Here is a 25,276-nt window from a genome sequence, read left to right as displayed (position 1 = left end):
TTTATTCAAAAGCAGCATGTCCGTCAGCAAAGGGGTTTATGGGAGGGCAGCACAGTGTCATGCAGCACGCTGAAGGCCCAATCTGCAAGTTGCTGAGTGGATTCAACTCCCATGAGATCAATGGGTGGCTTAGAACTTAGAGGGACTGGGCTCTTTGTTTGAAAGGGCCTTGTTGTTTTCTCCATTATGGATGCTTGACAAGGCACTTGCTTCTCCAATTGTCTGGTGGCTAAACTACCAGTTCCAGGAGGCTGAATCACAGCGCAGCACTGACTGCTTGTCTGGTGGAACGTGCTGCTGTGTAATGCGGGAGGATAAGGAGGTTTTGGAGGTTGGTTAAAAAGAGTGCGTACTTAGCAGAAATGGATGCTTTAAAATCAAGGTATCTCTCTTGGGCCAGACCATATGGAAAAACTGGAAATTCCAGGAAACTAAACGTCTTCCTGTTTACTACTTTGGAATAATAACCAGCTCTGGCAGCAACTTGGTCACAGAAGCCTGGGGCTGGAGGGGAAATATGAGATATTACCATTGTAGCACTGTGCCTTCTATAGTATGATGGACAACATTTTATTTCCGTGATTTTTCTAGGTGTAATGGGATGTTGAACAATCCAAAGATAAAACAATTTTAAAGGATTTTATAAAATTTCTGCTACAGGATTGTACAATGATTTATTTTATAGGCTCCTTTTTGCATTGATTGTAACATTCTTCCTTTTCTACCTGTCAGATTCTGTATTGATTCAGAAAATAGAATTGGTAGTAATGGAGTAGAGGAAATAAAGGATCATCCATTTTTTGAAGAAGTTGACTGGGGACATATCAGGTATATAGATGTGCTTTGTATATTGGATGGAAATCTTGGTAGCAATAATTTCATATGTTGTAAAGGCAGGAATAACTTGTCTTAATTAGCTTTTTATTTTAAAGTGTACCTCTTGGGAAAAACAAGCAATTCCAGCCTTGTTCTCAGAGGAGGGAAACTGACATTCATAGAGCTGATCAGTCGTTTATGCAGCATTCCCTAAACTAGAGAGAATCCAGACTATTTTGCAGTGATGCAGGACAGAAAGCAATGGTGGCAGGGAAAGCAGAGTGATTCCTGATTTGCACTCGCCTACCGCCAGCATGTTTGCTCCCATGGCTGCAGTGGGCCAGACCTTAGAAGCCACCCACCTCTCCCCCTGTTCCCACAGCTACCCGTACTGTAACAGGCTGCCAGTATAGCTCATGGCTTTGAAAATAAATGTAGCCAATTCCCAGAGAGCAGCCAGTGGTCACCTGCAGGTAGCATGTAGCCTTCTGACCAGGTCATTTGAGGAGGGGAAAAAAAGAAAATTAAAAAACCCCAGCAAATAAAAATAGCAAACAAAAAGATCATACACAGAAATCAAAAGGAGAAAGAGAATGAAAAGGAGAAAAGGCTGCAACTATGAATGAAACAGAGGCATCTCTTTTAAAACTGACTTCAGTGGCACTCAAAATATGGCCAGTAGGGACTGCTGCTGCTACCATCCTTTCAGGATGCAAGGTAAACCTGTGTCTTGTACATATTGTACCTTCATATGTAAAAGCCCATATTTCTCCTTGATGGTCACCCCACCCAATCCCAGAGCTCACTTAGCTCAGTTGAAGTCAGTGGAGGTATAACATTGTACACCAGCTGAGGATCTTGACCTTCGTGTTTACAAGGGGGATATTGTCATCCTGTAGCAAAATTAAAAGGTAATGAAGCTTTTCTTACTGTTCGGTTCTCTTTTATTTTTGTGTAGGGAGAGGCCAGCTGCAATCCCTATAGAAATCAAAAGTATTGATGACACTTCCAATTTTGATGAATTTCCTGAATCTGATATTTTACAGCCAGGTGAGACCTTGTAAATTGCAGTCGTATCTAACACATCCCAAAATATAACCATACGTTTTATTTCCATTATATTCATTTTTCCAGTATCTTGATCCAACTACTTCAGACCTGCACTGTATTTGGATTATCTGGGAACTTTGTTAGTGAATTGCATTTAAATAAAAAAAATGTAAATCTGTGAATTACCTCTTCCTTAATCCTCTTTCTCGGGCAGTGTGAAAAGATAGCTTTTTAATATTGGAGTTAATCTAGGGGGAAAAGGGGTGTGTGTGCATGTGGGTGTGAGAGAGAAGGTGTGTTGCCTTAATGGCAAGCAGCTACAGGATTCACCATATAGACAATATCACCACATTTTTGGTAAAATGTATTGCACTAATTGGTTTCAGATGTTTGGTAACACTGAAATTTAAGCCAGAAGCAAATGTTATATTCTTTATGGGCAAAATTTCAAAAGCATCTAAACGATAGACAAGCAGCAGTACTAAGGACCATTAGATACTTGGGAACCTAATTCTCATTGTAAGTCATATAGGCACTTTTCAAAAAGTTAGGTCCGCATATAGCAGGAGATTTTTAAATGTATGAGACCTGAATCTGCAAGGTGATGGGTTCCCTCAGCTCCCACTGGCTTCAATTATACTATTTATGTGTGTTGAGATGCATGCTTAAGTTTCCACCAAATGCATCCGATGAAGTGAGCTGTAGCTCACGAAAGCTTATGCTCTAATAAATTTGTTAGTCTCTAAGGTGCCACAAGTACTCCTTTTCTTTATGCTTAAGTATGTTGGCGTCAAACAGTCTTTACTATTCTTCTAGCTCCTCCCACTTACCCAAAATCTTAATTTTTTTTCTGTAACTCTGAAATGGCTTCTATATTATGGCAAGTTGGTTTTCCTCTTCCTTTAATGCCAGAATTTTCAAACCTGGATGCCTAAAGTTAGGTACCCAAGTCTATATTTAGGCAGCTAATTAAATTACATGGATTTATTTTCATAAGTTTTGAGGATCTATTACTCCATTGACTTTAATAGGCATTTGTGATACACAGTATCACAGAAAATGTTGCTTATTCTTTAGATGCCTAAATATGAACTTGAGAATCTAACTTTCAGCACCAAGTCTGAAAATGTTGGCCTAAAACTATAGGAACATTTATTCTGAGTAATTATTTTACAAGAACAATTCTATGTTCAGCACTGGAATAATATTAGATGTTCATAAAGTAAAATGTTAGCTCTTCTAAATGTTCTACAAACATCACAAAAGCACTAAGTAGTGAAGAAATTCAAACAGAGTGTAAATATAGAGTGATACAATCCTGTTGGGAAAGGTCTGATTTGTTGCTGCTGTTTCTGGTGGGATACCGTGTGTGTGTGTGTGTGTGTGTGTGTGTGTGTGAGAGAACTCCTAAAAGTTGTTTTTTTTTTTTTTTTTTTTTTTTTTTTAATTGTGGTCACAGTTGTGGATCAGTAACTTACTGTGGCAGGCAATATAAAGGGCATTCCTTCCTCAAAGATGCCGGGTGATACCCTGGCCCTTCTGAAGTTAATGGCAAAACTTCCATTGACTTTACTAGGACCAGGATTTCACCTGCAGTCTTTATGATGCTAGAGAGAACCAACTTCAGGATTGTTTGCCTGACATTGCGTGGCAACTTCTCTGACCAGCAATACTAATTTTTTTAATTCTTTCCTTTTGATTTCTACATTCCAGTGCCAAATACCACAGAACCTGACTACAAATCCAAAGACTGGGTTTTCCTCAATTATACCTACAAGAGGTTTGAAGGGCTTACACAGCGTGGCTCTATCCCTTCCTACATGAAAGCTGGGAAGTTGTGAAACAAAACAAAACCCCACAAAATTAAAAACAAAACAAACAAAAAACCTCAGGTAGCTGCATCACCAGACCTGCTTGGCATAGATATCAATACAGTGACTCTGGTGCGCATTGACTTCACAAGGAAATTCTACGGGATTAGGATTTCTAAGACTACTACAGGAATTAGTTGGCAGTGCCAGCTGGCTTTTCTTTCTTTCTTTCTTTTTTTTTTTTTTTTTTTTTTTTAATATTTGAATATTTTTGTTAACTTTATTATACAAAGGTACTGGAATAAAAGGATCATACATCCCTTTGTAAGTGCACTGCCTACGTGTGTATAAAGGTTAATTATGCCTCTGTGTACTGTGGCTTTGTTTGTACTGTAAGCCATCTAATCCACCCAGGAGAAAAACATATCATTTTAAAAAGCAACATGGGCTAATGTTGTAACACCATTATTTTACTGCTGACCTGGTGGGTATTAGATATAAATATACAGTATAAAAACCATCAACCATATTTGTAAAGGTCTCCTTCGAGTGATTGTCCACATGGATTCCTCTCCTGGTGTACATGCACCCATGCACAGAGTAGTTTAACAGTCATCAAACAACCAGAGACAACATTGCTCTTTTCCTCAAAGAAGCCTCTCACCTTGGTACAGATATTTCAGAGCTCCCGAGAACACCTGAAAGGGTAGCTCCTTCTATGGAAGAAAGATACTCCTCCTCTTGCTCAGCAGTGAGAGCATACCAACTCTAGGACAGGTTCCACCCTTAACCTTATTAATCAACTTCTGTAGCTCCACTTCTGAAGAACAGGGCCCATTCCATCATGCCTCTGCAGCTTCTCTAAGTGGCATTCCCTTTTTTGAGCTATGTAGGGCAGCTACCTGGACTTCAGTCCACATTTTCATTCAGTACTATTCCTTAGTAGAGAGTTCCAGATCTGATGTCCACTTTGGCAGAGCTGTCCTGCAACCATTGTTTAAACAGAGTGCAAGTAGATCTCTTGACAGTGAGGTCATGGCTTGTGAGGCACCAGAAGTGGCACACACATGGACAATCACGTAAACAAGATTACTTGCAGTACAGTAACTGTGGTTCTTTGAGATGTGTTCACTGACTGACCACCTTCCCTGTGGGATGGTTGGGCCCGCTCTGGCCCTTATGCTCTCAGAACATCCAGGATGCAGATGCGGCCTCAACAGACGCTGCTAATCAAAATAATCTAATCTCACACTTATTAGGCGCATGCACCACAGAAGTGGAATCCATGTGGGCCACACATCTTGAAGAACCACAGTTAATACAGAGTAAGTAGCCATTCTTTATAAAAATTAAAAAAAAAATGTGCCCTATGTGATTGAACTTTCCAAGATACCTGAAGGTAATTTATTAAGGAGATTTAATGGAAATAGCAAACACTCAGAAAAACTGGTTATTTGTGTGTGGGAGGAGAGGAGAAGTATATACATTGAACTTAAAGCTATCTACTACACTGACTTGTCTGTACATGTTAATTGGTTTATCACCAGGGAAAAAGCTACACCCTCCTACTCATAACACTAAAGATAATTTGCATATAAAACTGCTGATGGCTAATCAAATGAATGCTCACATAGGAGTTACACTGTTAGGGAGACTTACTGCAGTATATTTAGCATAATAATCTCCTTTATCATGATAGTCGAATTTCTTTATTTTCTGAAAAAATGGCATTATTTTAATCTAATCAGCAAGTCAAATTAAAGAAAATATTAGTATGCTGCTTTTAGAAGGGTAGTGGGAATTCTTTTTAAAGGCAAAACTGTGATACTGTAATGATCTAAAGGCAACAGAAGGTTTATCTACACTGGCTTTACAAAAACAAGGAAGTGCAACATACTTTTTGCTTGTTAATTTTATCTTTTTTTCTTTTTGCCAGTGTTTGTCATTGTGCCATTTTCTTCCTTATTCTCAGAGTACCAAAGATCCTGAAATGGCTTGATGATTGCAACCTTGTGAAGTTTTGATTTCCATGCCTATGTTTTGTTAACTTATGTTAAATGTGGAATGGGGTTCATAAATTCATAATTCACAATTCATAAAAGGGTTTTTTTCTGGGAAGTTAACCTATTCCAGCAGGAGAAACTGTTAAATCATCAGTTGCATAGAGGTGAGCCTGAACCAAAATCCTGTATCTGACTATCCCCAAACTGAGGAGGAAGGTTGGATTGAAATAAAGCTGAATTTTTGGACTTGGGTCTCTCTTGAATCAGCATGGGTTAATTAACTGAGGTATAGGCAGTAAATGATGGTCAGGAGGATTATTTTGTTGTGTGAGAAGGGGTTAAAAATACAAAGTAGTGTTGCCAGCATTCAGAATTGAATAATGTTGAGACTGCATTTGCACTGTTAATTTGCCTTGCTGACGAGTTAGGTAAATTTTATTTTTATAGGTCAATTATTAAAAACCTATGTCATTGCATACAGTGTGAGATAATTTCAAGCATTGTAACATACTGTACCTTGTCCTTTTAATGTTGTTCATATTACAAAAGCTCATTCTCTGAGTCTAAATGACAACTGCTATATTTTTTTTTCCTGGACTGTTGCATTGGTTGTGGTGGGGAAAGTTGCATAGAAGCATTATAAAAGATTTATATGAGGCTTTTTACAGCATTTGAAAATAAACGTAGCATTCTTTTGTAAAGTTGCAGTTTTTTTAACCCAGTTCATGATGTCATTTTGTTTCCCTTTCCAAATGCGTGGATGACAGAGGACTTCTGAGACATTTGAAGGCTTTCAGTGTTGGATATGCCCATACTGAATTCCATCATACACCAGTCAAAGCTACAGTTGCCTTTGGTCAAAACAATTAGCCATGCTGCTGTTGCTATCATTACATAGACTGCAACCATATGTTTAAAAATAGTTATTACTATTTATTATAGCTTCCCAAACTTTTTCCTGTGTTAACCACATTTTAGTAAATTGAGTCTGTCGTGGAGAAGTTGTCCCACCTCTTTGTTATGGGAAGAACCACCTCCCTTCCCCGGCGCATATTATCTCTGTGGCAACTATTGCAAATGATTACATGTAATATATTTTACTGAGATGCTTTTGGGGGTGGAAGGGACAAGTTTCTGAGCTTCACAGAGCTCTTCTTCAGGTCATGAAGCTTGATAGCTTGTCCCTTCCACCAACAGAAGATAGTCCAATTAAAAAGCTCCCCTTCCTTGTCCCAGGATCTGAGAGAGCCCAACACAGCTTCAACAACACTGCAAACATACTTTTTTATTGCAAGTCAATTCACAATAGAGCTACTGCAACAGACAAGATATCATTTTAACAACTCCCTATTGCCAGGTTTTGGAAAGCAGAAGACCAAGGGTGATGGTGATTGTTTAACATTTATATTGCTGTAGCACCCAAAAGCTTCAGCTAGTTTGTGCCCCATTGTGGTAGGCCCAATACAAAAATATAATAAATGACAAAGAGCATACAAGTGAAAAGACAGGATATAATATGTGGTTGAGATAAAGAATTGAGTTGGGGTGAAGTTGGGGAGACACAGTAATATAATAGTATGTGTGCAATCATCTTTTTTTTTTAAATGTCATATTATTGGGAGATTTAGTTCCTGCAAAGAATAATCATGCATTTAAAAGCATTTTTAGAGTATTCAGACTATTCTAAACTAGAATCTTGCTTTAGCTATCATTTATTCCTTTCCCCCTTTTTAAGGGTTCTTTTTATTTCCAAAGATTCTCTTAATGTTTTTAGAAAGTTATTTGCTGAGACTACTTAAGATCTGTACCAAATATTCCCCAACTAGATATTTTATACTCAGTCTTTTGTGCACAGGGGGCCCAATTCTGCAAAGTACTGAGAACCCTCAGCTCCCATTGATTTCAGTCAGAGTTGAAAGTGCTCAGACTCTCAAAGTTGCCCTATATTTTGCATTAATCAGCCCAATGGATTTGATGCTCCAAGGTCCTGAGCAATTCCTTGAGATGCAGAACATCCTTAACAGTTGCTCAGCACTTGGCAGGATCAGGTTATATGAGCTTAGGTCTGAAATCCTTCCTGAGTCAAAAGTCCCAGTTATATGAAAGTTACTGTGGATTTACAGTATTGTAACATAAGAATCTGGCCCTTTGATTTCAAGAGGAATTTTGACTGAGTAAAGACTTGATTGAGCGCTGTAATGTTGAGGTGAGATTTGAGAGGGATACTGCTGGAGAAATCCTGGACCTATTAAAGTCTCTTGGACCCAGATGCACAAAAGGAGGTAGGCATTGTGATATTGAGCATCATGGCACCTAACTTTTAGGCGCCTAGAAATTCACAGGAATACACTGCAGTTCACAAAGCTTCAGTCCAGTACCTGAGTTTCCTAGACCAGGGGTCTCAACCTTTTTCTTTCTGAGGTGCTCCCAACATGCTATAAGAACGCCATAGCCCACCTGTGCCATAACAACTGGTTTTCCACACAACAGAGGGCCCTGCAAAGCCAAGTTGCTCAGGTTTCGGCTTCAGCCCTAGAGGGCGGGGTTCTGGGTTCCAGGCTCCAGCCCTATGAGGTGGAGTGTCAGCTTTCTGCTCTGGGCTCCAGTGAGTCTTACACTGGCCCTGGCGACCCCCTGAAACCTTCTCATGGCCCTGCAGCGGGCCCCGGGACCCTGGTTGAGAACCACTGCCCTAGACAATGAACATGGAGAGAGATTCACATAAGAGTATGCCTACACTGGAAAAAATAAAGCTCCATGGCAGCAAGTCTCAGAGCTGGGCTCACGCTACAGCACCAAAAATTGTTGTGTAGGCATTCCTGCTTGGGTTGGAGCCCGGGCTCTGTTACCCGGTGAGGGAGGTGGGCCTCAGAGCCCAGGCTTAATTCCTGAGCAGGAATAACTACACTGCTATTTTTAGTGTCACAAGGTGAGCTTGAGTCAGTTGACCTGGGCTCTGAGACTTGGTGCCATGGGTTTTGTGGGGGTTTAGATTTTTTGTTTTTTGGGGGGTTTTTTGGCTGCAGGATAGACAAAGTGTTAAAAAGCAATTCACAAAAGTTGGCATGCGAGGTGGGGAGCTGCCCAAACTAGCCAATGGGAGATGCTGATCTAAGGGCTGTGTGCTAAGTCCCACCCCCCTCATAGAGATCAGCAACTAAGTTCAGACTGCGGGGAGGTGCTGTGATGGGTCCCCAGGATGCAAACTGGATCATGGAACCGCTAAGCCCTCTGCCCCACCAACTTAGGGTATCCCTCTCACACTGTGATGCTGTGTCAAGCCACAAACCTCTGGCAGGTACTGCACTTACACAGACATCCACAAGCAGGGACACACCCAACTGAGTTACATGAATGATCTCCCAGGTACTTGTGAACCATCAATACGGAGGCTCCAGCCAATTCCCCCCAGGTCCCCAGCCTTGCACTCCAGAACTGTACTTTCTTGCACTGGCCAGTGTAAGTTCATTACCCAGTCTGCCCTCCCTCGATGTGAACAGGACACACACTAGCCTTTGTAAACTGAGCTGAGATTTCCCAAGCACTTCAACCAAAACAGACTGTTTTAGGTAAAATATAAAACAGATTTATTAACTACAGAAAGATAGATTTTAAGTGATTATAAATAGCAAGGGTAGAGACCAAAGTTGGTTACCTAAGAAATAAAAAAATAAATTTGCAGTCTGAATTCTACAAACTATATAGGATTTGAATCAAGCAGTGTCTCACCTTGTACTCAGATGGTACAAACAGGTCACAGATCTTCAATACACAGGCTGGAACTCTTTCCTGGCATGGGACCACCTTCCCCCAGTTCAAAGTCTTTGTCTTCCAAGTCCAGACTTGTTTTCTGGTGTTTAATTGGGAGTGGGGAGAGGCCAAGTGATGAGTCACTTCCCCTCTTTTATAGCTCCTTCCAGTTTGCTCAAAAGATCTTTTGACATGGGCATCAGGCAGTCCCCACTGGTCAAGCAGTCACTATTGTCTATGTGTTCTCTCTGAGAAGTCTTCTGAGATGGCCGTTGGAAGAGTGGATTCCCTTTAATGGGCCATCAGCGCATCTGGCTACTCCATTGTCATACCTTAAAGGTGTGTTGGGCTGGGTGTTTCCAACCTCACAATATATTTCAGTAACACACACACAGCAAAACTTCATAACTTCACATACAATGATAGCACATACAATCCAACAGGATATCAATGTTCAACAGATCAAGACGTTTAAAATGATACCTCACAAAGCCTACTCTGTACAAAACATAATTATATGACAGTGGTAAATAGGGGGTTTCCAGTGTGCTGTTTTGAGGTACAGAGTGTCACAAAGGCCTAGCTTTGCTTGCAATTCTCAACCAGGAGCTTCTCTTTGGAGTTAGGCACCTCTGCAAGAAGCTGGTGGGTGGGACCTCCCTCTAAACTTTTAGTCCAGTGGTTAGGGTACTCACCTGGGATATGAGAGACCCCTGATTCGAGTCCCCCTGCACCTGAGGGGGAAAAGGGTTTTGAACAGGGATCTGCCACCTCTCAGATGAGTGCCCTCACTGGGCTATGGGATAGTCTGATGTGTGGCTCCCCTCAGTCTCCTATTGAAGCTGTTGCAAATAGACTAGAGCCATTGGAGCAGAGGGATCCTGGGTCCTGGGTCTCCTACATTATGTGCGAGTGTTCTAACCACAAGGCTTACAGAGCCATTCACATGCCTCTCTTCTCTCTCTCTCTCCAATGACTCTCCCTCAAGTGGCAAGGAGACTAGGATGGGGGGGCACAGAAAAAAGCAGGGGTGGCCAAAATCTTTTTTGCTTGGGGGTGGCAAAAATCCTAGAGCCGGCCCTGCCCCGATTACAGGTGAGTAAGCACTATTGGTCCTACACTTGCTGTATACTAAATGTTCACATTAAAATGAGATCTAAGAGCTGTGAGATTTATTTAGTTCCACCAGCTGAAAAGCAGTAGCAAGTGGGCATTTTCTGGGATTCATTTTTGCTTGATCTATGACAGATGGGACAGTTACACAGTACTTTAACACCAAGAGAAAATTTTATTTACTTAAAAAAAATCCACATTGGATACATTACAAAATATCCTATTATTATTTAAATTGAACTAATTAGAAGCTTGCTGCTAGTTTTTCCCTGTTACTGGCTCAGGGATTCAGGGCTTGATATAAAATAATTTTGCTTGAACAGTGTTGAACCTAATGTTATATTAATGTGGAGTTTGAACTAATCTGCAGGCGTTAAAAGAAGGAAACAGTGAAGTCACTTTTCAGAGTAGCAGCCGTGTTAGTCTGTATTCGCAAAAAGAAAAGGAATAATAAATTTGTTAGTCTCTAAGGTGCCACAAGTATTCCTTTTCTTTTTTAGTGACGTCACTTGTGACTCAGACTAACCAGTAGGTATTTCAGTAAGACCTGCAATTTCAAAACTTCCTGTGCAATGAACACTGGACAAACTGGGACAGTCCCTCAGCTGGTGTATATAGGCATAGAGCCCTTAATGGAGCTATTCTATTCTAACGCTAGCTGAGGATCTGGCCCATTGTGCACAAGTTATACAATTTTTTAAAAATGACAATGCATTTATCGTATGCAGGGTTGTAGCCATGTCAGTCTCAGGATATTACAGAGACACTGAAAATCAAGGACTGAATAGAGACAATGGATTTAAACCATAAATTACTATTACAGTGATCTATAACCCACTAACAGCCCATCCCCCAGCTGCCTTTCCCCTCTCCCAGTGACTGGGGGGGGGGGGAATTAAAGGGCCACTTCACCATGAATGGTCCTTTGAAATATATGTTAACTATTTATGCTAAACAGTCTATTCCATCTTGTTGTTAGCTGTGCCACTGGGTGTACATTTCCCAGACCTGAAGAAGAACTCTGTGTAAGTTCAAAAGCTTGTCTCTCACCAACAGAAGTTGGGCCAATAAAAGGTATTACCTCCCTCCTCTTGTATCTCAAATGGATTTATTGCCAGCTGTTTGAGCTGCCTTGAATTTTTATGCCTCTACTTCATGCCTGTCCAACATGTTAAAATGAGGGTACTAACACTGAAAAGTCCTGGAGACTCTACCATAGGAAACAAGTCTTCTTCGAGTGCTTGCTCATGTCGATTCCGTTCTAGGTGTGCGCACTCATGCACATGCACAGCTGTTGGAATTTTTTGCCTTAGTGGTATCCGTAGGGCTGGCTGTGGCACCCTCTGGAGTGCCGCACTCATGTGCCAGTATATGAGGCGCCGCCAGCCTTATGCCCTCTCAGTTTCTTCTTATCACCCGTGACGGCTGGTCAGAGCGTCTTCCTCTTGCTTCACAAGTGGATAGCAGTTTCTTCTAACAGCCCATTGGCTGTCTCTTTGTATATAATTGTTCGTACTTGGTGATGAAGTGTTAAAGTGTTTGTTATTAAGTTAGAGTCCCAGCTGGGACTTTGCCCTAGGACAGGGCATGCCCCATTCCCCGGGGTTCAAACCCTGCTCACCTGCAGCAGGCCTTTGCCTGTTAGCGACCTCCAGAACAGCTCCTTAAAGCGCTTGGGAGCAGACGACTGGTGGCTCCCCATACTGGTGTGGGGGCACCAGCTAAAGGGGAAGACAAGTGATTCTTTCCTGCCCCCAGTGCAGGGCTCTCCCTGACCCCTCCCCACCATATGTTACCTGGGGTGGGGGGGCTGTGTCCTCCCACTGCACTGGCTCCCCCCAGCATGTTCCGGGATAGCAGCTGAGCAAGTCGGACCCCCCCACTGCACCCTCTTCCCAGCGTGCTCAGAGTCGGCTCCTGTCCCCAGGGAGCAGTGGCGGCCCACTCCCTGCCCAGGCTTGACTTCTGGGAACAGGAGACGACTCTGAGCATGGCCAGGGAGGGGAGGGAGGCACTCTGGTTCACTTGGCCGTTGTCCCCAGAAGCTGAGCCTGGGCAGGGGGCAGCCCTCTGCTGCCACAGCCAGGCACTCTCCCAGGCAGCTTGGACACTACACTGCACCGGGCTGCACTCCCAGGCAGCATGGCTGGAAGAGACTCTGGCCTGGCCTCTTCCCTTCCAGCTCTGGCCCAGCCCCTTCCTCTCCCTGCCAGGGCTGCCTGCTGGGGGGGAAGTTGACCCTGAGGAGAGTCATTTGGCTCTCCGTGCACCTACCGCGAGTCGCCTCTACTTGGGAGAGTCACACATAAAGGAGAAGGGCGGAATCTGTAAAAACTTTTGGCCCAGAACTCAGAAAGAGTGGGACATCCGCCTAAAGGCCCTCCTCATGGAGGCTGCACTTTGCCTGGCATAGGAGCCTTCCTGCTCCTACTTTGCGCCTAATACCTCGGCACAGGTGCAGCGCGCCCTGCCGGCAGCGGGGTCCTCCCGACACCTTGCTGGTGCCCAAGAAATGACAGAAGAAGCAATGCGGCACCCTGGCACCGAACAAGGAGGGGAAGGGTGTGTTGAGCAAAGGACCCAGTTCAGCCCATACGCCCATCCTGGAGCTACAAGGGGGTACCGCTCCGGCCAGCCCCCCTAGCTCACCCAGAGATCCAAGTCCTGGGAGCGGTAGGGGACCCTGGCACCTACCAGTGCCTTCGACGCCTGAGGCCTTCCAGGCAGCTAGGGACCAAATGGGGCTTCTGGTCCACCTATGCTGTGCCCGGCAGCAGATGTGACTATGGCCCCTCAATCCAAGGGCAAGCCAGCCATGAAGCTACCTCAAAGGACAGTGGAGCGCTGCCGGTCCCCAGAGCAGAAGCGTAGTTCCGTGTCTCCGCAGCCACAAACCCCGACCTCGCAGCCTCTGTCACCCTCCAGATGGCCCAGATCCCCGGCACCACGTTTGTGGTCTCCACCATTGTGGCACGGATTGCCCAATTCAAGGCACCAGTCTCCGTATTTCCAGCACCAGCATACCTCCCGCCAGTGAATGCCCCAGCACAGGTCCCCATCCCCCACCCAGCCCTCAACACATCAGTCTCCGTCGGTGTGGCACTGCTCATCGCCTGGCAGCAGTCCCCGTCACAGTTCCTTGGAAGGGTGTTGGTTGCCGCCTTCCAGGCACCGGTCCTCAACACCAAAAGTGAGCCACCACACACAAGCCTCCACTGCCCCACCCTGGTCCACAGAAGGTGATTGGTCTGAGTTGAAGCGGGAGTTTAGACTGTCACTGAGAAAGCACTGATCTCCTTCACCTCCGGAGACCAACACGGCACCTGCGGTGGCTGAATGGCAGCCAGGCCACTGGTCTGCCCAATGGCCTTATTGGAACCCATGGGGGTGTGTCAGATGCCAGTGCCTTATTTGCCCCACTCCTCCCTAGCTGCTTCAGACAAGTGACTCCCCTGCTTCACCAATACCAGGCTCAAAACATGGTGTAGACTCTGACGTGCAGTTGGAAGAGCAGGTGCCAATGCCGAGGGAGCCATCCCCAAGGGGGAAAGTGCTCTGCCCCCTCCCCCGTGGTGCCATTATTATCTTTGTTGCCAGAGCAGGTAGTGGCGGACTCTTCCCATTCCAGTCTTCCAGATGACTTTAAGAAGCCCCAGGGCCTGCTCAAGAAGGTGTCTTCCAACCTGAGACTGGAGGCCGAGGAGCTGCAGAGCAATCAGATATCCTCTTCGATGTGCTATCGGCTGCAACCCCAGAATGGGTCATGCTGCCAGTCCATGAGGGGGGTCTCAAGATTGCTAAGGTGCTGTGGCAAACCTCCTCATCTATGCTACCCACCTCCAAATGGGCAGAAAAGAAATATTATGTCCCTACTAAGGTTTGAATACCTTTATACACACTGCCCCCTCGGTCACTGGTTGTATCTGCAGCCAATGAAAGGGACAGGCAGGATCAGGCAAGTGCCACACATAAGGATAAGGATGCCAAGAGACTGGCCCTTTTTGGAAGGAAAATTTATTCGATGATCAGTCTCCAGTTTCGGGTGTCCAACCACCAGGCCTGGCTGGGGAAATATAACTTTAATCTGTGGGACTCTCTCAACAAGTTTAAGGAGGCTTTGCCATAGGACCTCGGCCAGGAGTTTGCCACAATCCTAGAGGAGGGCAAGGCAGTGGCAAGAGGCTCCCTCCAGATGCCCTCGGACTCTGCAAATTCATCTGCCAGAGTCGTTGCCTTGGCTGTGGAAATGAGGCGCAGATCTTGGCTAAAATCCTTGGGTCTCTCCCAGGAAATGCAGTCCTTCATCCAGGACCTTCTGTTTGAGGGCACTGGGTTCTTCTCAGAGCTGACGGGAGTCTTTGAGGGATGGCCTCAAAGACTCCAGAGCCACTCTGTGCTCTCTGGGCCTCCACATGCCACAGATGGCAAGAAAACAATTCCAGCCCCCTCCACCACCCAGGTCCTGGGGGCCTCCTCGACAAAGTGCCTACAGGAGGAAAGAAAGAGACAGAAGGTTTAAACGCTGTCAGCCTTCTTTCTCTCATTCACCTGCACAGTCTAGCCCTGCAAGACAACAAGGGGGCCAGATGCAGGCGTTTCGATGGTGCGCTCAAGGTCGGCATCCCAGTCAGATCCCAGGATCCACCTTTCTATTCTTTCCTCAATCGCCTGTGCCCCTTCTGGATGGCATCGTCACGAGTAACCTCGGACTGTTGGGTTCTCAGTATAATATCCTTGGGCTACACCCTTCTCAGCTACCCCATCCCCACACCTCTTCCCCATCCCTCTTCAGGGACCTTTCTCATGAGCAACTCCTCATTCAGGAGGTGGAGAACCTCCTACAGCTGGGGGCGGTAGAGAAGGTCCCTCACGGAATGAGGGGGAAAGGGTTCAACTCCTGCTATTTCCTAATCCCAAAAGTGAGCCTAAGACCCATTCTGGACCTGCAATGCCTCAACAAATATCTCAAGAAGTTGAAGTTTCACATGGTCTCCCTGGCCTTCATCATCCCCCCTCTGGATCCAGGAGACTGGTACATCGCCCTTGACTTGAAGGATGCACACTGTCATATCTCCATCTGCCAAGGACACAGACAGTTCCTCCGTTTCGTGGTGGGCCAATGCCATTTCCAATTCACGCCATTACACTTCGGACTCTCATCGGCCCCGAGAGTATTTACAAAGTGTATGGCACTAGTAGACACTTACCTGAGACATCAAGGGGTTCAGGACTAGCCGTACCTCGATGATTGGCTCATCAAGGGACGATCTTGGGACCAGGTGCAAAGGAGCCTCGATCAGCTACGTTCCACCTGTCACAATCTGGGGTCTGTTGATAAATGAAAAGAAATTGACACTGACACCATTGCAACGGATAGAGTTCATCAGAGTGGTACTCGACTCCATGCAGGCTTCCTCCCAGAGCCTCTTTCCAAGCTATGTCCGACCTGATCTCGCATGTGAGGGCCCACCCTCTCACCACCACTGGCACGTGCCTGAGGTTGTTGGGCCACATGGCAGCCTGTACTTTTGTGGTGTGGCATATGCGGCTCCACCTCAGACCCCTGTAGGCATGGCTGACGTCCGTCTATATCCCCAACAAGCATGACCTGGACCGTGTAGTCAGAGGACCAGATCATATATGGTCATTCCTGGAATGGTTGCTGAACCCCGAATAGGTGTTTAAGGGAGTCCCCTTCATGGCCACATCCCTGTCTGTGACCTTGGTCTTCAATGCCTCAGATTTGGGTTGGGGAGGCTACCTGAGTGATTTCAGCACGCAAGGTTGTTTGTCACAAGATGACTGCTCATTCCACATAAATGTCAGAATAGTTCACTTGGCCTGCCAGGCTTTCCTGCCTCATCTGAAGGGCAAGGTGGTCCAGATCCTGACGGACAATACCTCTGCAATGTTTTATATCAACAAGCAAGGCAGAGCCTGGTCATTAGCCCTCTGCCAAGTATCTCTCTGGCTGTGGGACTTCTGCATGTGGGACTTCAGCGTACCTTCCAAGGGCTAGGAACATGTTGGCAGATCACCTCATCAGGACCTCCTCATCTCACCACGAGTGGTCACTCTATCCAGAAGTGGTCAGCGTAAATTTCCAGAGGGGGGGAACTCCCCAGGTGGACTTGTTCGCATCCAGGCAGAACAGGAAGTGGCACGTATTCTGCTCGATTCATGGGGTCGACAGGGGCTTCTTGTTGATGCCTTTTTGCTCCTGTGGTCGGGGGCTGTACTGTATGCCTTCCCACCAGTGCTCTTAAACTACAGAGTCCTTATGAAGATCCAGCAAGACAAGGTGAGAGTAATCCTGATAGCTCCAATGTGGCCTCGCCAACACTGGTTCGGCACACTGCTGGACTTCTTGGTGGTGGCTCCGCTGCAGCTACCTCTCTGGCCAGACCTGCTTTCACAGAACCACAGCAGGCTTCTGCACCTGAACCTAGATGCACTGCACATAACAGCTTGGCTGCTGCTTGGTTCAATGCAGTTCAACAGATACAGAGACATTAGGTTCTTTTGTTTGGCAACAGGCATTCAGAAAACTTCCATTTCTGCCCAGAATGAGAAGCTATTCCATATACTAAAGTGTGACATTTACTTTGTTTTTAAATCAAAATGGCACCAACAAATTGAGGGGCTTTAGAGTTTCAAAAGCACCTACATGATTTAGGAGTACCGAGTCAATTGTGCTCCTATGTCACTGAAAATTTGACACTCGGTGATTGTTTTTGTGGCACCTGAGAGACTAACAAATTTATTAGAGCATAAGCTTTCGTGAGCTACAGCTCACTTCATCGGAAATGCATCCGATGAAGTGAGCTGTAGCTCACAAAAGCTTATGCTCTAATAAATTTGTTAGTCTCTAAGGTGCCACAAGTACTCCTTTTCTTTTTGCGAATACAGACTAACACGGCTGCTACTCTGAAACCGGTGATTGTTTTATTAGAAAATAACAAATCGAGCAGCTGACCTAATAGCATCCAAAATTTAGATGATGGGGAGGGAATGGGGGTAGAAAACTCCTTTTCCAGGCTCATCTTCTTTCAGCCTGCAAGGAATTTATCAGAGATTCATAGATTTCCAAGCCAGAAGGCATCATTATGATGATCTAATCTGACTTCATGCATAAAACATCAAGGTCACGGCAGCAGAACTCTCTTTGCTGTAAAAGCTGGCATGCTGGTGTGGTGGATTACTATTTTTGTTTTATTTTGTTTTGTTTTCAGTATATATATATATATATACACCCTAGGAACTTTTAATCAGTGATAAGTTTTTAACAGTTTTATTTTTGCTATATGCATCTTACACAGAGAACTTGCCCCTGACCTTAAGGTGTTTTTTTAATCGTTTATTCTACAGAAGATCAGAACTGACGGCCTATATTTTAATAAATCTCATATAGCTGTCTAAACTAAACACAGGATCAGGGGAGCACAAAGGTGGTGTACAGCCATCTTTGGGTATGCCTACCCTCAGGGCCATCCCTAGTTATTCTGGGGCCCTACACAACCCCTCCCTCCCCCCCATAGGGTGTGTGTGTGGGGCCCCAGGCCTCTGCAGGGGGGGCGGGGCTGACTTGGGGGGTAAGGGGGAATCGCCCCCCAGCACTCACCAGCGGCGCAGCTGGGGCCAGGTCGCTGCACTTCCTGCCACCAGTGAGTGCAGGCCCAGCCCTGCTGCAGTCCTCAGGGGAGTGTGGGCGGGTTGGGGGCAGAGCAGGGGTAGGGGCTTTGGGGAAGCGGTGGAGTGGGGGCAGGGCTGGGGCAGAGCAGGGGTGGGAAGAGGCGGGAGCCATGGGGAAGAGGCGGGGCAGGGGCTTGAGCAGCATGTGGCTGCGCAGGGCACCAGGAAATGTGGTGCCTCAAATTTTCTAGTGCCCTATGCAGCTGCGTACTTTGCATATGGGTAGGGACCGCCAGTGATGAGCTGGCAAAATCTGAAGAACCGGTTCCTTAAGTCGCTCCGGGTCTTCAGTGGCACTTCAGTGGCATGTCCTTCACTCGCTCTGGGTTTTCAGCAGCACTGAGGGACCCACCGCCAAAGTGCCACTGAAGACCCGGAGTGCCGCCGAAAACCCAGAGCGAGTGAAGGACGTGTCACTGAAGTGCCACTGAAGACCAGGAGCCTCCCACCTCAAGGAGCCTCCTGGAGAAAAAGGGATTCTCAAGGGGAGCCTCCCGCCATGGGCTGGAGTTTGCCCAACCCTTTAAGAACCGGTTCTAAACCAGCTTCTAAATTTAACAACCGGTTCGCGTGAATCAGTGCGAACCGGCTCCAGCTCACCACTGGGGACAGCCCTGCCTACCCTTTGAGTTGGAGGTGCAAATTCCAGCTCAAGGAGATGTATTCACAATAGCTCTAATTGAGCTACATGACAAAGATAGAGGCATAGCCTCAGCAATGGGAATGGTTAGAGGGGCCTGTCACCCGAGTACAATCCCATCTGAGACTGTAGGTATGTACTCAGGTGGCTAGCACCTCCTGCTTGGGAGACCATGGCTCCATCTCTGTTTTTAGCATGGTAGCTCAGTTAGAGGTAGGGTAGGTATGTCTCCTCAAGCTGGAATGTACACTCTCCTGGGGTTGTGTGTTAGGCAGAACTTAACAGGACCCTCTTCTTGCCCTAACACATACTGTTGTTCAAACACTGTGAGACCTATACAAATAACTAGTAATATGGATACTTTTATGCTCAGTGGCACACTGCGACTTCTTTGGGCTTTTTTTTTTTTAACAACAAGAGAAGCTTGTGTAAGCCATTCGAAAAACAGAAGTTGCTTGTTGCTTACATAAGGTGTCACCTCCTGTATTGTACTTGTAAGCTGTATTCAAGATGCCCTAGTGCTTAAGCAGAGAAATGTGCTCAGCTAAAAAGACAGAGCAAGCAAGATCCAGCACATCTAAATAAAAATGACTCTCTCTTTATTTAAACTGGTCTTCTGCTGCACCACTGGACCAGGCTCACTCTCCTTTATTCAGAACTAGCCACTGTTGGCCAACCAGAAAACCAACCCCCACTTATGAACACATTTAAATGGAGAAACAAGTGGCATAAACAGTATTGGGATGATGATTTTCCTTATTTACCATGCAATGCTTTCTGTTTCTATGCATAGACTCTGAATGCTGAGACACACGGCATCAAGCAAGGGAGAGGTTTACACAATAGAAGGTTATAATGGTAATAAAAGGAGTGTGACACACAGGAGTATTGGTAATAGACTGATTTTATTCTTTGACCTAAGTCAAATGACAAGTAAGAGTTACAAAAAAGTATATCCCTATTGCATGCCAATGGTTAGTATACACACACTCCGGTGGCTGCTATTGCACCATTAAAAAAACAAAAACAAATGTAGATAATATATGTTAAACGTTTTGTCTAATGAATCAGTCTTTGGCTTTTATTCAAAACTGAAAATACTCTTACATTTTGAAGTACAAACTTGACCCCACTGACTGCTCTTGTGAAAGTAGCGCTTGTATTTGATGCCCTTGTTCAGATCTTTTGGGTTTATTACAGATATTTAACCTGTTGGTTAAATGGTTACAATGACCATACTGTTAACACTGATGGTTGGTGTCTGTATTCTCCCAATATCATCTAATTTTACCATCTGATCACAATTAGCTTTTACTTTATTTTTCAGTGCTAATGAGACTTTGTGGTGCCTATATTTTAGAGGCATACTGGGTTCTAGATCAATGTGAATATTATATCCTTGATACATCCGAGTCCATTAAACACCTTAAATTTCTTAATAACTTTATGCATCCTGTTCTACAGCCAAATTACACTCATTTGATCAATTGATTGGCAGACTGCTGCTCAACCCAGGCACCTTTGGGACTTGTTCCAATATTCCAAACTCTACTGATTTAGTATCAGTCATTTATACAGATATACCAATGTAGCTTTGCCACATGGATTCATTTTGGTTCCAATTTATGAAAACACTTAACTACATGCTTAAGTCCACCCATTTTCAGAACAGTACATAAATATATGCTGAATGTCAAGCATGTGCTTCAGTCTTATTCATACTTTCTTGAATCAGGGCCTTTGTGCCCATTATATGAAACAAACAATTTTGAATGTGACCATCAGACACTCACTAATACTTTTGTATGGCTTTGTATGCACTGGCTTTAGTACATGTCATTAAGCATCAGTATACTGAAATTAACATTTATAAAAAAAAAATTCCAGAATCACAAACCAACACATTGTTTGTGTTAATTTCAATGGAATAAATGAGCCAAGATAATCAATGATTTTAATAGGACCCTATCACTGTACAACACAAAACAAGGTTTGGGCTTTTGGAATACTGAAACCTCGGCCTGCTAAGTTCCATGCCAGCACATTATTAAAAGTCTTTTAAACCTTTTATTAAAGATACAGAAAAGAAGGAAAAATAGTTAAAGCATTTGAAATGTAAAGTATTAAGTAGGCTGTCATTTTAACAGTATCCCTTTTCCCCTCCATAATAAACGCCTCTGCCCCTCTAATTCTCCCTGGCCCTCTATCAGACAATCTCTTGGATGGTATTAATGATGCTAATTACTTTTATTTTTATTGGGGGGAAAAGAAAGCTAGCTGAAGTCAGCTGGAGATGCTTCACACTCCTTCAGTTATATCAATAGGCTTCTTTGTTTGAACTAATTCAATCTTTGTCTCCCATTCATTGTTACAGCTTATTGTAGCATTTTGTGAACCTTTACCCACATTTCAACAATTGAGCTCACAGAAAAAGCAGAATGTCGAGAACTGCCAAGTTAGTCATTCACAGCAGAAATAATATTTCATTTTAATTTACAGAAAATTTACTCTGAAAATTGGGACAACCATGCTTTCTTGTAGGACAACCAAACTGAAATGACAAATGATTAGAAGATTTTTCCCAGCCTATTGCGCGATATGAATAATAATAATAATTAATAATAAACGTTAATTGTAAAGAATTCTTAGAAGACAGCAGCTTTTTATTACTATTTGCTGGCCACTCCTACAGCTTTTTGGTTACATTTAGGATCAGAGTGGCTCACAACTACGATCCTGCATCCTAAGCTTCTTTGCCCAAACTGCTGGATGACAAATGGCAGTGTAAATTATACACCAGTAAGATGGTGGGAATCAAATTTATTGTAACTTAAACTTTGAGGAGGTAGAAGGAGCTCCATGGTTAAGGGTACCACAGAGTGCATAAGTAAGAAGGGTGTGGTTGCAACCAACAAGAGCGTGTTAGGACTGGGCTAAACAGGTTTTTTTACCAATGTAATGTATTGGTTTAGAAACTGATATGATTAAATTGGTGTGACCCCCTAGTGTGACACAGATATACCAGTATAAAAGTGCTCATTATTGGTCTAGTGTATTTGGATACATTTAGGTGAATAAGCTATACCGCTCTAAGGTACCTTTATACCCATATCACGGCATCCACATGAAGGGGTGCACTGCTTTAAATATATTGGTTTCTAAACTGATATAATTAAATCAATACAAAAACTGTGTGAAGACAAGACAAAATAGAGATGCAGTGTTTCACCTTCCTAGCGTTTGCTTTTGTTGCTGCAGTTGTGCCTTTACATCCTTCCCTTAATATGTAAATTACAACAACTTACATGCAGTTACACCAGTGTAAAATGATTACCAAAAATTTGGACCACTATTTACCTCTCCTCTGATTTTTGTGCTGCCTAGCTTAGCAAAAACTGGCAATTTGAAAGGAAAAACAAGACATTCAGAAGAGCTCTCAATGCTCTTGTGTCAGAAGGGCTATTATTGCTTCCCCCCCTCATTTTAGGATAGGGACAGATTTAAGGCACAGGATTTTCTTTGGGTCTTGTAATCCTCAAAGATTGGAGGGAGTCCTGTCTAGTGCTTAGAGCACAGGTCTTGGAGCGAAGGCTCCTTGGTTCTTTTCTAACTTTGCTACTGACTTAGGTTTGGTCTACACTACAAAGTTAGGTTGACCTAAGTCAACTTGTTTCAACCTAGTTTTGCATGTGTCTACCTAAATTTGCCTCCCACCGATGTAAGCACCCCATTACAGTGACACAATAACACCACCTCCTTGAACGATGCAGAGGCACAGTCAATCTATTTACATCGATGCAGTGTGAGCAGACACTGCATTGCCTGTGTCAACCCTAACTATCCTCCAGCAGCTGTCTCACAATACCACTGCCTCTGCAACAGTGGTCGCTCCGGTAATAATTTTGAACTCTACTGCCTAGGGTTCATAGACTCCATAAACCTGCCCCCACCCTCTTTAGAATCTCCAGTATATTTTTGAAATGCCTTTTCCTGATTGCCCAGCTTGGCAAGCACAACTACTAGCCCACCTTTTGTGAGCATCTGACCAGGCTGGCTTCACATACACAGAGAGTTACTACATGTGCTGCCTGGAGCAGGAAAGTAGTCTTGGATCTCCTCAGCCTGTGGGGAGAAGAGACTGTGCAAGCACAGGTAAGGAACAGCCAAAAAAATAGAGAGATCTCCATGTGGATTAACAGGGGATGCTGAAACTGGGGTATGACAGGGACGAAAAGCAGTGCTGCATGAAAGGCACTTTGGCAAGAAGGCGAGAGAGGGCAACAACAGATCTAGGGTCACCTCACAGAGCTTCTACAACAAACTGGATGCCATACTTGGCAGTGACCCCCAGTGGTGAGCTGGAGCCAGTTCGCACCGGTTCGCACAAACCGGTTGTTAAATTTTGAAGCCGGTTTAGAACCGGTTGTTAAAGGGGTGGGCAAACTCCAGCCTGCAGGCCACATCTGGCCCGCAGGATTGTCCTGTCCGGCCCACCTGAGCTCTCGGCTGGGGAGGCTCCCCTGAGAATCCCTTTTAAATTTGTACTCACCCGGCAGTGCTCCGGGTCTTCGGCAGCATTTTGTTGGCGGGAACTTCACTCGCTACGGGTCTTCGGCGGCACTTCGGCAGCGGGTCCTTCAGTGCCGCCGAAGACCTGGAGTGACTGAAGGATCTGCCGCCCAAGTGCCGTCGAAGATCCGGAGAGACTGAAGGAACCTGTTCTTCAGCTTTTGCCAGCTCATCACTGGTGACCCCATCAGCACCCTGGCTACGACTATGGACACTTCACAGGAGCCTGACATGGAGGTATACAGCAACAGTGTGGGAGGGAAACACAAACCATATAATAAAGCAGGAGCTGCTTGAAACGCCACTGGAGTCAAGCCAAGTGTGTGCTGATGAGCCCACTGATGAAGGGGAAGGAAGCACAAGTAAGTTCGTACGTGTATTATTCGTTATAAGCATGTTTTGCTTTTTCATTGCCTGAAACCTCATCTCTCTCTGTCCCTCACCATTTAAAAATGGTGTCCATCCCATTTGCGCATTTAGAGAACCAAAGCCCTGGTTTTTGATTGCTCACGTTATATTTGTAAAATGTTAGAAAATAAATTCCAAGAGTCCGATTTCACAATTCACATCAGATCAGTGTACTGTGCTTGGATAAAAGAGAGAAGAAAGAGATAGAGGTGGCATCCACTTTTCATTTCTTTGATTTGTTGGGCTAGACAGTGGGGGCCATTTAGAGTACTCTGTTTATCTGAATAGGGATGTCCCTTTTCTCCTCTTGAGCAATCTCAATTAAAATTTTATGGAGATACTCTGCAATTTTCTCCTGAACATTTCTAGGGATGGTGGCCTTGTTTCTTCCTCTGGAAGAGGAAACCCTCCCGCACCATTCAGTGAGAGTTCAGTGGGCACTATTGCAGTAAACTGACTAGCAGCATATCAGCCCGGCAGCTTCTGGACACCAGTAGCAGCTGGGTTCTCTGTGCCTTTGTCACCCTCAGGAGTCAGATATCAGCCAAAATCACCTCTGCCTATGAAAATATTGGCAATATGCACTTCACTTTCCCTAAACTCAAACCCAGAGGCACCCAGGGTCTAAACCTTCCATGCAACAGACACCACCCCTCTGCCTCTGCTAGGCCATTTTCACCATGACTTTTGCTGCAGAGTGATGCTGTAACAAGGTGCTCCAAAGCTAAAGTGACAATTAGCATTTCTTATTAAAGTTATTTATGGGAATAATGTAAGGGAGTTTCAAGACTTATCTTTCCCTTTCCATTGGAACTGTAAATCTAATCCTCTATAATTCTGTTTTAATTAGCAACCTCTGCTGTGGTGGCCTTTAGAGGTACCTCCTCCACACCTGCCAAACACATGATCCTGATCAGGAAAAGAAAGAAGAAGACTGGGGAGGATATGTCGGAGAAGATATTTCAGTCCTCCACAGCGGCTAACCATGAACACAGGTGTTGGAGAGGTCACATGAGGAAGGGCCAATAATGGAGAGAGTGGTTGCATCAGGAGAGGCAAAGGGACCAAGAGGTGCATTGGGAAGTGCATCAGGATATCATGGTCTTGCTCAGGCAACGTACGCAGATGTTAGAGCATTATCAAGCTATATGCTGAGAAATCCCATTCATAGCAGCCTTTCTGATCCATGGAAAACTCCATGGCGGCTACTCCCTATATCCCCTAACATAACAAGTGGCAGAATGGTATGAATCCTTACCCCTATCCCTCCATGCCAGGGCAAAACTAGGAGAACCATAGGTACACATACACCTGTGACAGATATTGCAATCCATGCAATATCTTTCGAGAACAGACTCTATTAAGTTTATAAATGGTTTATGTATCACGTGGGCCAGACGTTGCATGCAAGTCTGGGCGGGGAG

At 44.7% G+C, this 25,276-nt stretch overlaps 1 protein-coding gene across 1 annotated transcript in view; it reads left to right on the top strand.

Moving 5' to 3' along the window:
- Window positions 1–6,384, top strand: part of STK38L (serine/threonine kinase 38 like) — a 61,878-nt gene extending 55,494 nt beyond the window's left edge. The window contains exons 12-14 of the mRNA XM_038386851.2: window positions 733–828; window positions 1,775–1,866; window positions 3,580–6,384. Coding sequence (XP_038242779.1) covers window positions 733–828; window positions 1,775–1,866; window positions 3,580–3,707 — 316 coding nt within the window. The 3' untranslated portion in view covers window positions 3,708–6,384. The remainder of the gene's footprint in view (window positions 1–732; window positions 829–1,774; window positions 1,867–3,579) is intronic.
- The last annotated feature ends 18,892 nt before the right edge of the window (window positions 6,385–25,276 follow it).

This window comes from Dermochelys coriacea, chromosome 1 (genome assembly GCF_009764565.3).
Source record: "Dermochelys coriacea isolate rDerCor1 chromosome 1, rDerCor1.pri.v4, whole genome shotgun sequence".
NCBI classification, from domain to species: domain Eukaryota; kingdom Metazoa; phylum Chordata; order Testudines; family Dermochelyidae; genus Dermochelys; species Dermochelys coriacea.
Note: the sequence above shows the minus strand (reverse complement) of the source record. Positions and strands in the feature narration are given on the sequence as shown.